The sequence below is a fragment of the Mytilus trossulus genome, chromosome 1 (genome assembly GCF_036588685.1).
Source record: "Mytilus trossulus isolate FHL-02 chromosome 1, PNRI_Mtr1.1.1.hap1, whole genome shotgun sequence".
In the NCBI taxonomy this organism is placed as follows: domain Eukaryota; kingdom Metazoa; phylum Mollusca; class Bivalvia; order Mytilida; family Mytilidae; genus Mytilus; species Mytilus trossulus.
In genome coordinates, this window is record NC_086373.1 from 101,667,506 (window position 1) to 101,681,652 (window position 14,147).

General features: G+C 32.0%; 2 protein-coding genes across 3 annotated transcripts in view; one reads left to right on the top strand and one right to left on the bottom strand.

Moving 5' to 3' along the window:
• Positions 1 to 9,980: 9,980 nt before the first annotated feature.
• Positions 9,981 to 12,059, bottom strand: LOC134694045 (uncharacterized). Of its 2 annotated transcripts, none has more exons than XM_063555050.1 (2): positions 11,999 to 12,059; positions 9,981 to 11,524 (listed from the first exon to the last, which is right to left on the bottom strand). In XM_063555050.1, exon 2 carries the CDS (start codon positions 11,480 to 11,482, stop codon positions 10,523 to 10,525), a length of 960 nt encoding a protein of 319 aa, XP_063411120.1. In that variant the 5' UTR covers positions 11,483 to 11,524; positions 11,999 to 12,059; the 3' UTR covers positions 9,981 to 10,522. The 2 variants fall into 2 exon arrangements, with proteins under 2 accessions (XP_063411120.1, XP_063411115.1); XM_063555045.1 differs by having other exon boundaries at positions 11,840 to 12,009.
• A 668-nt stretch (positions 12,060 to 12,727) lies between these two features.
• Positions 12,728 to 14,147, top strand: part of LOC134705365 (uncharacterized) — a 33,696-nt gene continuing 32,276 nt past the window's right edge. The window contains exon 1 of the mRNA XM_063564113.1: positions 12,728 to 12,766. Coding sequence (XP_063420183.1) covers positions 12,761 to 12,766 — 6 coding nt within the window. The 5' untranslated portion in view covers positions 12,728 to 12,760. The remainder of the gene's footprint in view (positions 12,767 to 14,147) is intronic.

Consider the following 14,147-nt stretch of genomic DNA (forward strand, 5'->3'; position numbering starts at 1 on the left):
AACATATGGGTGTATACAACTCTAAAACAAGTTCATAATTTGATCACACTATGACAAACAAATATACATTTAATTGTCTGATTTGTTTTGTTAATTTCAAATCTAAGAATTTACTTTACTTTATGCACTATACCAAGTCAGGAATATGGCAATCGTTATCATCGAAATTAATAGTCCGTTCATAAGTATGTTGGTGTTTGTTTTTGTTGTACTTCAGTGTATTTGTTGTTCCATTGTTTCTCACAGTTTTGGTTTGTGTCCCGGATTTGTTTTCGTCTAATCGAGTTACAACTATTAAACAGAGGTATTGTATCGTTGCCTTATTTTAAAAAAAAGTAATTATGTTTTAAAAGATGGTTTAAATTTCCTAAAATTTTGGAGATTAGTACTTTTCATTATATAAAAATAAGTATGGAATAAACCAACAGTACGGAAGCGTATTAGCGCCACACATTTTTTTTTTCCTATGTTTGCGTTATAACGCAAACCTTTGCGTTATAACGCAAACATTTTGCGTTATAATGTTTGCGTTAAACGCAAATGTTTGCGTTATAACGCAAAGGTTTGCGTTACAACGCAAACATAGGAAGAAAAAAAATGTGTGGCGCTAATACGCTTCCGTACAACAGAGCTTTATTATGGTATCATGAATTAATCATTATAGTCTCAATGTAATATTTTCTTTGGATTTATATTATAGAATAAACCCTTTAATTATTGGTCTAACTTGATATTCTTGTAACAATATCTGGTTTCCAAAAATGGCACAATAATCAATCAATCCTTCTGGGAATCATTCGCACCTCATTGATTGATTGAAATATCACTGTCATAAAGTTTGATTGTTTTTGTTTCGAACATAATTAATCAAACTGTTGATTGACAAGCGTCACTGTATTATTGTTTGATAATAATAATAATATTGTTATATGTTGAGTCTTTGGTGGGGTCTCATTACAATGAAACAATAATATATTTGGAGGTGATGTATGTTTCTAGGAAATAAGGATTAGTCTAGATACTTACGTTAAACATGACAATGGTTCATTGGTATGGCCATATTTATAAATTTACGGTTTACAAACCATTTGAATATTTGAAATACTGAGGCTTTCCTATCTCAGGAATATATTACCTTAGTTGTATTTGGCAAAACTTTTAAGAATTTTGGTCCTCAATGCGCTTCCACTTTACTATGTGTTTTGCATTAGTTTTTCATACATTTGCTAGAGGTATATAGTGAGAATTGAGATAAAAAAAAAACATGTTTGACCTCGCCGCATTTTTTGCGCCTGTCCCAAGTTAGGAGCATCTGAACTTCGTTAGTTTTGTATGATTTTAAATTTTAGTTTCTTGTGTATAATTCGGAGTTAAGTGTGACGTCCGTTATCACTGAACTAGTAACATTATTGCTTGGGGCCGACTGTAGGACTCCTCCGGGTTCGGGAGTTTCTCGCTGCATTGAAGACCCATTAATGGCCTTTGGCTGTTGTCTGCTCTATGGTCGGGTTGTTGTCTCTTTGATACATTCCCCATTTCCATTCTCAATCTTACTATATCTGTATTATTTTAAAAATTAAGACGTTCATTTTAAATTTATTTAAATCGCAATAATTTCTTTCGCATTGTAAGTCATTGTTGAGCAATCGGAAATAGAAATGTACAATAATTTCTTTCGCATTGTTAGTCATTGTTGAGCAATCGGAAATAGATATGTACGTAAATATTTCTTCTGAATTTACTTGAATGGTCGACCATAATTCACTTTTCAAAGACAAATTTAAAATTTAGGATACATATTGGGTATTATGCATCGAAGACTTTGAAATAGTAATACAGGTTTTGTGTCCATTTCATACTTCAGCTTTGATCATATCTTGTTTAAGAGGAACTTATAAATTTCTGTTAACAGTATATCAATTAAAAACAAATGATGATATTGTAGTAAATAGTTTTCAAAAGGTACCAAGATAATAATTTAATACGCCAGACGCGCGTTTCGTCTACATAAGACTCATCAGTGACGATCGTATCAAAATATTTATAAATCCAATAAGTACAAAGTTGAAGAGCATTTTGGGTCCACTTCAAAAAAGTTGTGCAAAATACTGCTAAGGTTATCTTTGCCTTGGATAAAAAAAATCCTCAGTCTTTAGAAAAATTCAAAGTTTTGTAAACAGGAAATTTATAAAAATTACCACATTATTGATATTCATGTCAACACCGAAGTATTGACTACTGGGCTGGTGATACCCTCGGTGTAAGTGCGGAATAAACAACAACAAAATAGAAATCGAACAATTCAAATAAATTACGAAATTTCTTCTTTAGGGGAAAATACACGATACAAAACAATTAGTGTCCATATCATGTATCAAGTTTTAAATCCATCTAGTCTAGAAGCTTCATATAGAATCAACAATTTATAGTATACATCAAATTTTGAAATTTAGGATGTCAATAATACCGAATGTACTAATGTCACGTTAGAAAAATTCTAGAACAAAATTATTTAAAGGAGAAGCATGGTATATCAAATTATTGAAAGGATACAGAGTGCATTTAAAATAAACAATATCCAAATAAAAGTACTTCTTTGTTATTGGATTCATTTACATAAGGGAACATTTTATTTCTTAGAATATAATCAGAACACACATCATGCATAATAGAGACGATAAAAGGCGATATTGTTTTCTATGAGTCATTGTTTCAGTGGTAATTCGAAACCAAAGGGATCGATTTGTTATTTAAATCGGTGCTATAACTATATAGTATATCTAATACTATTTAGTACGGTACATAATCATAGGAAATTGATATTTTTTCTTTACATATTTGCTATTGTTGCGGATATTAAGTATTTATATACTGACTATTATCCCTATGACACAACCAAGTAAAGGAATGGTCGTTGTGTTCATCCCAACACTCAATTCTTGTTTAATATTGTCTTTGTTTGAAATAATAACCAAGAAGTGGTTTTTGTTCAATTACTAGTATGTTAATTGCGTTGAACTTTCAATTCAAACCATATTTTTTTTCCATTGTTTATCTTCACCCTTCAGACTGCACGGAATGTTCTGCATAAGGTATACAGGGTTTGTTGTATGGTCAGTCTTCGACCTCTTCTGTTGCACATGAAATTTCTGTGAATCAAGTTAATAACATCTGAAAAAAGTTTGACCAACTTTTATTTACACTTTGTCTGCATGTTAATCTTACAGTAAAATAACCAAAATATAGACTCCAAAGAAAATTACACGGAAAGTCCCTTCAAAAATGTCAAAATCAAATGCCCAAACGGATACAAAACAACTGTCATATATTTAACTTGGAACGGGCATTTTCCCGTATAACAAACGGAGGATAAGACCATGTTATTTAGCAAGCTAGGTCACGTGTATAACATATGAACCCGTGTAACAAATGGTGGATAAGACCATATTATTAAGAAAGCTAGGTCTCTAACGTGTATGACATATGAACCCGTGTAACATGGTAGATAATAAAATTGAGAAAGGAAATGGTGAATATGTCAAAGCGACAACCACCCGACCATAGAGCAGACAACAGCCGAAGGCAAACAATGGGTCTTCAATGTAGCGAGAATTCACGCACCCGTAGGTGTCCTTCAGCCGGCCCCTAAAAATATGCATAATAGTACAGTGATAATGGACGTCATACTAAACTTGGTTGAATGAAAAATATCAATTATTATGGGGGTGGGGTGGTAGTGAAGGGTAGAAGAACTGGCTTTAGATATTTCCACATTTTATCAAACTTATGCTTTCAGAAGACAATGATAAATTATACTTTCTGTACATAAGGTTATTTGAACATCTCAAAGACTGATTATCTCGTTGGGATTGCTCCACGTGTTTTGTTCATTATTGAAGGATGCATGGTTACCGTTGGTTGCTAAAAATCACGACATTTTGACTCTGGTGGATAACTGCCTAATAGGAAATCATACAATATCTGATAAATTTCATACTTAGGGTGATTGGCATTCTCAGTTGTAGATTTCGGTGCAATAGTACTTACATTAAAAACTCGTATACTTAAATACTGCACTTCACTGCGTACATCTATAAGATTGATGTATGAAAACAAATATTAGTCAGTCAATTTGAATTTTCCATTCGTTTAAAAAAACCCGAACAAATTACATATTTCTATCATGTTATTTTTATATTCAAAAAAAGGTGTTCATCGATTAAAATTATAGTTAGAACTTATTATCTATGAAGGCACACTAAGCAATTACATTTTTGGTAGTTGTCGACGTCTGCAATTTACTTTTACACATATTATTGCAATATTATTTTTTCTGTTTATAAAGAGTTAATGTCATTCCATATTTTCCTTTTCGTTTTGTAAAGGTCTATTGAATATATATTCAAAATTACATAATATGTCTATCTTGCTTAAAATTAATGAAGTGTTTCCATGAGTGCATATCTTGCAATTTTACATTTTTAATCTTGGTCCTAATGTTTTGATTTGTGATTTTGATGTGCCTTTCTATGTTTTATTATTGGGTTTTGTGATTTCTGTCGTCTCTGTGATTCGTCATTGTTTCAGACTCCAAAATGCTGAACATAATTATGTTGTCTCAGTTGTAATACATATTGGTGCGGTTCTGGTTTTTATATAGATTAGACCATTGGTTTTTTTCCTGTTTGATTTTTTTACACTAGTCATTTAGGGGACCTTTATGGCTTGCTGTTCGTTGTGAGTCAAGGCTCCAAGTTGCAAGATTGGTGTGAAAATGCCCCTTGTTAACTTTTTAAACATTGTGTCTTGGACAGAGAAGTGTCTCATTGGAACTCATACCACATCTTCTTCATTTATAACATTTTTTTATTTATTAAAATCATGTATCTCGGATGAATGCGTGTTGAAGAATCAATTTGAGCTTACGTAATTCTTACATGTACACCAAAAGTACATTTTCTGTCTCGAACAATAGTTTCGTTTCGATTTTACTCTATTGCTGTAAAAGTAATGACACCACAAAACAATTAAATATGTAATACGCCTAATCTTGGGTGTGAACAAATTTTTAACAATTTCATAAAGGCGGCAATACTATGACATATATTTATTATTCAAATTGGCATGATTAACTGTTAAATTTATGTTCTTTAATTACAAAAACAAGTTAGCTATTCATCAAAATTTAAAATGCTGAATTTTATTTATCATAAAGGCGTTATATAAAATAACATATACAGCACAGCGATCGTTCAAAGCGACATTTATAATTGAACTGTGTAGCAGCATAACCTTCTCGATGTGAAACAAATTGTTCATTTTACATGATTGTGCTGAATGATTGTAAGATGGACTAAATGTCATAGTTTCACAAACACAAAATAATTTTATACTTCTGTCGAACGTTTTATGATGTCACCAGAGTGTGGTGTCAATGTCAAACTATGGCATCAAACTTTAGATTTCATATGATTTCGTGATGCTTTTCTTCAGAATATAAGTATTTTTGAACGAATAGTATCAATTAATATTCAAAGTTATATAGGCCCCTAAATGACATCATCTCCTTTACGTATAAGTTTAATAAATAAGACTTGGTGTCAATTAGTATGTAAAAATTAATATTTCCAAGAATCACTCGCACGTGGATACCAATCTTACTGTAAAAAAGGCGTTTTTCACTTCGAATTTAAAATAAGTTAAAATATTGATGAACAGTAGAACTTAGTAATGCGATAACTAATTTTGGTGTAAAATTACTCTTATTAGTGCATTGCATGCAAGGTTATCGTTTCACTGAATCAACAAGTCAGTAGCGTTGAATAATCTAAGATAGATTGATAAATACAGCTACTTTTCAGATGAAAATGACACCCTTCCGGTATCGCCTACGATCTTGCGTAATATAAACTTAATAGCCCTTCAAAAACTGTAGTCTAGTTGAAAAATATTTACTAGCGGGAGGTTTGTGGCAACTCTTTTTTTAAAGCATGTAATTCAATTAAGACTTGTTTCTACACTATGCATTAAAACCTGTTTTCCCTGTATTGTGAAAATGTGAAGACGTTAATAGGGGAACAAATAAAACATAAGTAATAGGAAGAAAGGTACTATAGAGTTTCTATTTGCAGTCTGAGAATGCATTTTGTGGAATTCAGATTGCGACACACGCGTTTCTCAAAAAAAAAGGGCGTGAACTCTGGATGGGGTGAGAAAGAACTCTGGCTGGGGTGAGAAATATTTACACGACAAATGACATCGTCTTGTTTTTACTGTCAAGTAAACAATTTCCAGTCGGTGATTGTATAATCTATGAAAAAGAGGACGGGATAATTTTTGCGACAATTTAAAAAGTAAAATAACAAAAATATCAGACTCTCCCTCATCAAATGGCAAATTCAACGCTCAAACACATCAAACGAATGAATAACAACTGCCATAGGCCTGACTCGATACAGCCATTTCCTAAAGTAAAAAATATGGAGTAGAATGATTTTACAGCTAGTTAAACTTCTGTATTGTATGACAGTCGCATAAAATTCCATTATATTGAAGTCAATGTGTCAATAAAACAATTATAGACATGATAGCTTAGATATAAAAAAAAAAAAAGTGGTACAGTCGTCAATATTGTGTTGAAATCTTAATCACTATATAAAAAAACTAAGATGTCAACAGTTACAATGAAAGGCAAAACGGCATATACCAGACATAGCTTATAGTCAAACATAAAAGACAAGAAAAAATAACACGACTACAGCACATCAACACATTTCGGGATGTTTAAGTACCGAGACACGCCAAAATTATTACAAAAAATTGACTAAACAGTAAAGTTTAAAAAAAGGAAAAATACAAGACAAATAAAAAGAGGACTATCATGTAAATGATAAGCAACGTTAAAACCTAGAATCTATAATCAAGAGCAATCATGTATTATCTGTGCAGTTGATACGGGCTTGGTATCTTCCAATGATTTTTTTTTAATTGAGACGTTCTTTGACATAACACTGGTTTCTTAAATTTTCTGCTCAGACACTTGTGACAATTCGTAAAGTTGGGTAGCAGCTTCAAAAATCTTCATAGTCATCAGTAACAATGGTATGTCAGAACGATCTACAAAACCACAATGGCATTGTTAGTCTTCCGAAGTAATGACTTTAACTTCACCTTGAAGAGTCGTTCGCTTGAAGGATTTACTAGTAATCAGAAAGTGTCTCTACTATGAAAATTAAAAAAAAAAAACGCAATCCCTTTAATATCATATCTACAGGGAGAGATATACTTTCTCGGCAGCTGTCAGTATAATGGTGTTATTAAGTGTTAGATACATAACTTTTGTTTATTAGTTGGTATTGGCATTGACCTAGCTGTTAGTAACTGTGAATAGTCTCATACATATATTTATATAAGTTCATAAAGCAGGGCTCGAAGATAGATGATAATGATAGCTTATGTTCGTGTAATACTCTGCTCTTGAGGATTTATTTATTGCTTTATCTTCAAAGTTTACATTACAGACTGTTGTCAAAACTCTTGTCTTTTATCATAGTACAAAAGAGATGTAATTTTCGCAGGTTTTATCCTAAACACGAAAAGAAGTGCTTCAATAAAATTGTTTAAAACAATTCTGGGATTGTATGAAATGAAATAATTTTCAATTAGAACAGATTCAAAATTATTTATATGAAATCACTTATGACAAATCTTCTTTCGTTTTACATTCAAAGAAATGTGGTGTACTAACATAACACAATTTATATCTAAATATCCATAATATGCAATTGTGATTTTTTTTGGTTTATTTATTTCTTGCTTTATTTGTACAAGGTTTGCATGGTGGACATGCTTTTCAATACTCTAGTCTATTTAAAGTACAAAAGTAAGGTAATTTTCAACAAAAGTGAACTCACTATGAACGGATACTTGGAGTGTAAAAAACAAGATAAAAGTTCAATGAGAGCAGTTTAAAAATATATTGATGAAATCCAATATTACAATTCTTCTTTCATTTTCACATTTTAAGTAATGTGGTATACCCAATTACACAATTTATATTTATAAATCTATTGAAATTATAGATCCATATGTATTTATAAATCTATTTATAATGTTAAAAGATTTATTACATCATCTTAATAACGTGTTACAATATTATTTTAAGAAAATTACTTTTGCTGTTTATTCTGTTGTTAGTGATATCCATTTGACGTGACCCTGTACTAAAACATCCCGTCATTGTGATATTGTTCTATGCGGATAATTTCTGTATTCTTGTCTTTCATTTTTGCTAATATCCTATGTCTATGTGCCTTATTGTGTTTCTTTGATACAAATGACTTACTTATTCAACCTGCGATTATGCTATTGTGCATTTGAGAAAAAAATAGATGTCTTTCATTTTTGCCAATGTGCGTTGTTTATATGCCTTGTTGTGTTTATACATACGGCGAGGCTCTGAACTAATACATCTCGTCATTGTATAAGTGCTATGGTAAAATTTTGTATTCTTGCATTTAATTTTAGCTCAAGAGCTTTGTTTATATGCTTTTTTTGTGCTTCTTTGTTTCATATTTGTTTGTTTTCGTAGTGATTAAGATAATAACACCATGTTGGCCGCTGTATCCCTATTTTAGAAATTTTTACCTATTAAATAGTTATCAAAGGTACCAGGATTATAATTTAGTACGCCAGACGCGCGTTTCGTCTACATAAGACTCATCAGTGACGCTCATATCAAAATATTTATAAAGCCAAACAAGTACAAAGTTGAAGAGCATTGAAGATCCAAAATTTCAAAAAGTTGTGCCAAATACGTCTATGGTAATCTACGCCTGGGATAAGAAAATCCTTTGTTTTTCGACAATTTCAAGGTTTTGTATACGTATCCAGGTTTATAAAAATGACCGCGTTATTGATATTCATGTCAACACCGAAATGTTGACTACTGGGCTGGTGATGTCTGTTTGTTTTGTTCACACATCGTTGTCACTGTAATGCAATTTGATCATGCGACTGTCGTGCAAGTGAGCGGTTAAGCTAGCTATAAAACCAGGTTTAAACCACCATTTTCTACATAAGAAATTGCCTGCACCAAGTCAGAAATATGACAGTTGTTATCCATTCGTTTGATGTGTTTGAGCCTGTCATTTCCCTGCGATATCACTTGCCTCGTTTAATTATTTGTTATTGGCAAGTTTATAACGACCATTTCAGTTCCTCAAGTTTAAATAATTTGACAAAACCCCAGAAGTAGTTTCAATTTGACAATAACGGGTCATCTGGTTGTAAATTTGTTTGTATTAGATCTTTTCAATTTGAATGCTTTTGCACTTCCAAAACTTTTGGTCTCCAAAAACATCTTTGTGAAACACGTGCGTATAACTTATATCCATTCAATGAAAAGGTTAACACACAGACTGGTTTGTATACTGCGTTACTGGAGCTATGACCATATTCTAATATAGAGTAACATTTTGACTGTCATTTTAGTCTTTTTTAGTCTTTTGTTACCAGTATATATCCGTTGAGTAAACACAAAGTTATCATCAAACTGTCAATCCAGTAAGACGATAAAAAATACTTTTAGAGGTCAACACACGATGTTAAATGAACAATTTTCCTAACAGATTTCATGTGTTTATCTGAACATACAAAGTGCATTTGAATAAATAACAAAACATTTAAAAAAAATACAGTTGATCTGTTTTACATTTGTCATCTTTGGGCCTTTTATGTATAGCTAACTAAGCGGTATCGGTTTGACTCATTGTTGAAGGCCGTACGATGACCTATATTGATAATATCTGTGTCATTTGGTCTCTTGTTGAGAGTGGTCTCATAAGCAAGCATGCCACATCTTTTTTTTTTTTGTATAGTTGGATAGTTTTAATCTGATTTAGAAAAAAATATTTCCGGTAACGTTTATTTTAGTCTGTTATGTTCGTGTTGGTTTTGTTGAAATCATTTAAATACAGATATTGATTTCTTTATATTTTATTCACATATCGTGCATAAGTTAGTTAGCAGTTACCTTTGGCAATGATTGAAACTAAATGCAGTAATCCGAAACTAGAGTTTTGGTTTGTCCTTTTAATCGGTAGAGGACCTGTATAGTGTCATTGAAATAATGTGTTAAACTTATCAGTACGATATGTTATCACAGGAAATTAATCATGTTTTCACATGTTTCCTATTGTTAAGAGAAGTAAGACGTATGTGAATACTGAATATTTTTTCTTTTCCGTAATGATATAAGGTAATGGTCGTTTTCACAGCAACGCTCAACTCTTGTTTAATACTATCTCTGTTGGATATATATATATAGACTATATCAATGGTTTCTGATTCATTCCTTTCATCGCACTGGACTTTTGATTCAATCAATGTGTTTCATTTACGATTTCCTACAGCACTTTAAATTGCGAAAAGCGTCAGCCCATGTCTTGAATAGCATATATAAAGCTCCATCTACTGTTTGTTAGACAAGAAATATCAATACCCGGTTCATGATTTCTTCCTTTCATCTTTTGCTCCAAAATATATTATCTGGCCACTGGTATGGTCTTTTTAGGTCCAGCGGTGCTTGTCTTGACAGGCTTTCGTAAGGCAACATACCATTTCTGAGCAAAAACTGGGCGATTTCCTTTCCATTAGGACTGTATCTATGTAGCATCCATTCCATTAAGATATGTTCCACGTTTAAAACTTGGAAAAATCGACTCCCTCCTTTCAAAGCTTTGAGTTCATTGCCTTCTATGTCCATTTTCAAGAAAACAGAACCCGATCCTACAAGACTTATCAAGTCGTCTAGCAGTATTGAATCTACAGACTTATCACTTGTGTTATTTTGCTCTATATAACTCCCACCAGGGTTTTCTTTAACGACACGAACCTTGACATTTTCTCTTGTATCTGATATTGCATTCAATACCAAGGTTACATTTTTATGCAAATCACCCTTTAGGAGAGACTTGTGTACTAGGTTCAGTGCAGATTCTAAAATGTCAACCGCAATGACCCGAGTTCCAAGTTTTGCGCTAAATAGCGTGAATGTTCCTATATTGCAGCCAATATCAACAAAGGTCAGATAGGATTTTTGTAGGAGCACCAGTCCTGTTTCATTCATCAAATCTTGCTCCCATGTACCATAGTCTTTAACATAGGACGAGATCATTCTATCTATCGCTGGATCAAAAATACATATTGGTGTCTGTCCTTTGAATGTATTCAGTTTGACGCATGGGATCTTGTTATTATCATTTTCTTTTCCTCCTTTGAATATATTTAGTTTTGGAAACGATAGTTTTGGCAGGGATGTTTTATGATCGAACACTGGATGGTCGATAAAATCTTTTGGTCTCCTCTTTTCTCTCAATACTTTGGGTATCTCGGAATTTTCATTTTGAAGCCAAATGTGATAAACAGTGCCAATGATGGCCAATGGGAAAAATATATAAATAATTCTTCTTCCAAACCGCATTTCTATCGCATGGTTTGCTTTTCATTTTTATACCTGAAATACCTGAAATAAAAATAATCTCATTATCATAGGCGTTTGTAAATGCACTGTTTAACGACATTACGGTATTTAATATTCTATTTGTTATGTAAATGTAAAGTTGAATGTCCTATAGTTATGCCAAACAACAACATATGAAAGGAAACATGATTGCCCTAAGAAATATTGATACATGATATATATGTTTTGATGAGCCTGCATTACATAATATCTCAATGTTTTACAGAAGTCTTAAATAGTTCAAACTTGGTGTTAAGCAACCGACAAAACGACGTGTTATACAGCAGTATTGATAAAATGTGTCACAGTGAGACTTACCTGCTTCCTGACAACTAAATAATCCACTACTGCCAACGTGGACCTGGTCAATAAATCAATCGCATATTCATGATGCTTTCGATTCCATTTTTGCCATCTATGCTAAGTTTTTAAACGTAAAAACAGACATATTTTTATGAAATTGATATAATGAATTACCTGTAGTTTTGATTTACCTGTGGGGCATTTACAGGGTTATTTGTAGTAGGTTACAAGAAAGATAAAGGATCTTTTATTATATTAGATAACACATTAACCAGGATTTATACAATATTTAGTTTTAAGCTTATTTCATTTGAAAATTATGACAAACAAAATTTGTAGTGAAATATGTATTGTTTCATATCCTATTATACTAAGGGAATAGGAAACAAGGTTTTAATTTCAATATTTCATTTACATTATTGAAACTAAGATCTTTTGATAAAAAGCTGTAATTTAAGGGCAAATATTTACGAAGGGGAGATAAGACAGACATGCATTCGACTACTGTATTTATACCCACTCCAGTATTTCGTAAAACTCTTGTGTATTTAATTTTATAAGGGGTTAGGTAGGTCGGGAGCGGGTGCCAAGCGTAAAATGTTTGATATTCTATATTTGTTGCCACTGTTTTTCCGTCATTGTTGTTTTTCCTTTTCTCATGTACTTCCGATTTTCTACCCTAACTAGGAAAAACGCATGACTAATATATAGTGCGCTCTACATATTTTACCATTTTTATAGTAAAAAAAAGGAACAGAAAAACTGAAATATATTGGTTGCAATTAGCAAAGATTTCATGGTGATCGCCATATACGTGAAAATGCACTTAATTATACTCCGTTGTTAGCTGGCCACATCGTTGTAATAATGATAACATTTTTAATCAGTAAGTTCAAAGTGCTTGTCTATTAAGGGTACGTTGTGTAAGGATCTAAAATGAAGGTTCGTATTATTTTTGTTTACATAAATCACAAAATGTACATTTAATTATAAAACCGAAAAACGCAGATTAGCAAATTGGTTTTTCCTACATAAAAAATAACGAAATACAACATGTTGAAGTATACGGTACGCAGTAATACGTTTCTTTTACCAACCCCTTATATTTCCGTTACATGATAAAAGTCATTACATTATGGTCCGATAATAGATTGAAAAAAGTTGTTCAGATAGACTCCTAATGATTGACCTTTTGGTAAATAAGCATTACATTTGATTGAAATGTATTATACACCGGTAATTGCCTAATTAGCTATTTTGTTTTGATTTTTTTTTCTCAACGTATGTTTTATTAAAGAAAACGGCAAAATATAGAAGCCACTTGAAGTTACATAAAGTTCAAGTAAAAGGGATAAAATCACGTTCAGGTTTATATTTCGAAGATTCAAAACATTTTATATATATCTTTATTCAGACAAACCTTCGTCAATACAATGGTAAACAGAAGTTACATATATAAAAATAGCACAGTTATAAATTGAAATTGTCAGTCTGAGAGATGCATTTATCATAAATATAAAGTATACATATTTACCAGCTCCAAGTCATGAGCCTTTAATTCAACGGTTGTCGTAAAATTTGTTTCTGTATGCCACATTTGTTTTTGTTCATACATCTAGTCGCTAGTTTTCTTGAATTGTTTTACACTTGTCAATTAATAAACATGTTAATATCCAATTGTCAATTTCCCATTCCTAAGAAGAGACATACCTCCTATCCAAGCAATTGTTGTTCGTGTATATTAAAGAGACACTGCTTTATTTATGGAATCGCATCGGTGCGGGAGATCATTTGGTTTTGGTCTCCATTCGGCCCAAATCGAGACTTGAAATTTGTAATTACCGCTCTCCACTTAAATGGGGAATTTGAACTATGGTCACAGATGGAACTGGAACTAAGGTAAAAAACTGAAGTCAGATTAATGTGTCCGGGCAGGGTGCATTGACTATTTTTTTTTGTGAACTAGCATTTCCGGTTATCTTAAAGCACAGTTGACATTAGTATCATCTAAATATGTTCTCGTCCTGTTATGCATGTAATATTGTCCTCTTGCCGTTACACATCAATCCTTCAACATCATCTTGTTATTGGTATAATTCGAGACACAATCTTTTAGTTTACCAATACATATATTTTTGTATCAAATATAATCTTTGCTGTTTTATACCTTGAAAATGTTTCAATTTTCCTGAGTCTTTGTCGATGACCCAAAGTCTACTAAAATGTTATAGCATTGCGTCCATTGATGTGACTCTGTACGGATACATTATGTTTAAAAGGTCTGTCAAGCTTTTTTTTGTATTGTCAAAAATCTAAGAAGGAA

Bases quoted from the DNA above. Each gene is read 5' to 3' on its own strand.
- LOC134694045 (XM_063555050.1), bottom strand. From the start codon at position 11,482: ATGCGGTTTGGAAGAAGAATTATTTATATATTTTTCCCATTGGCCATC.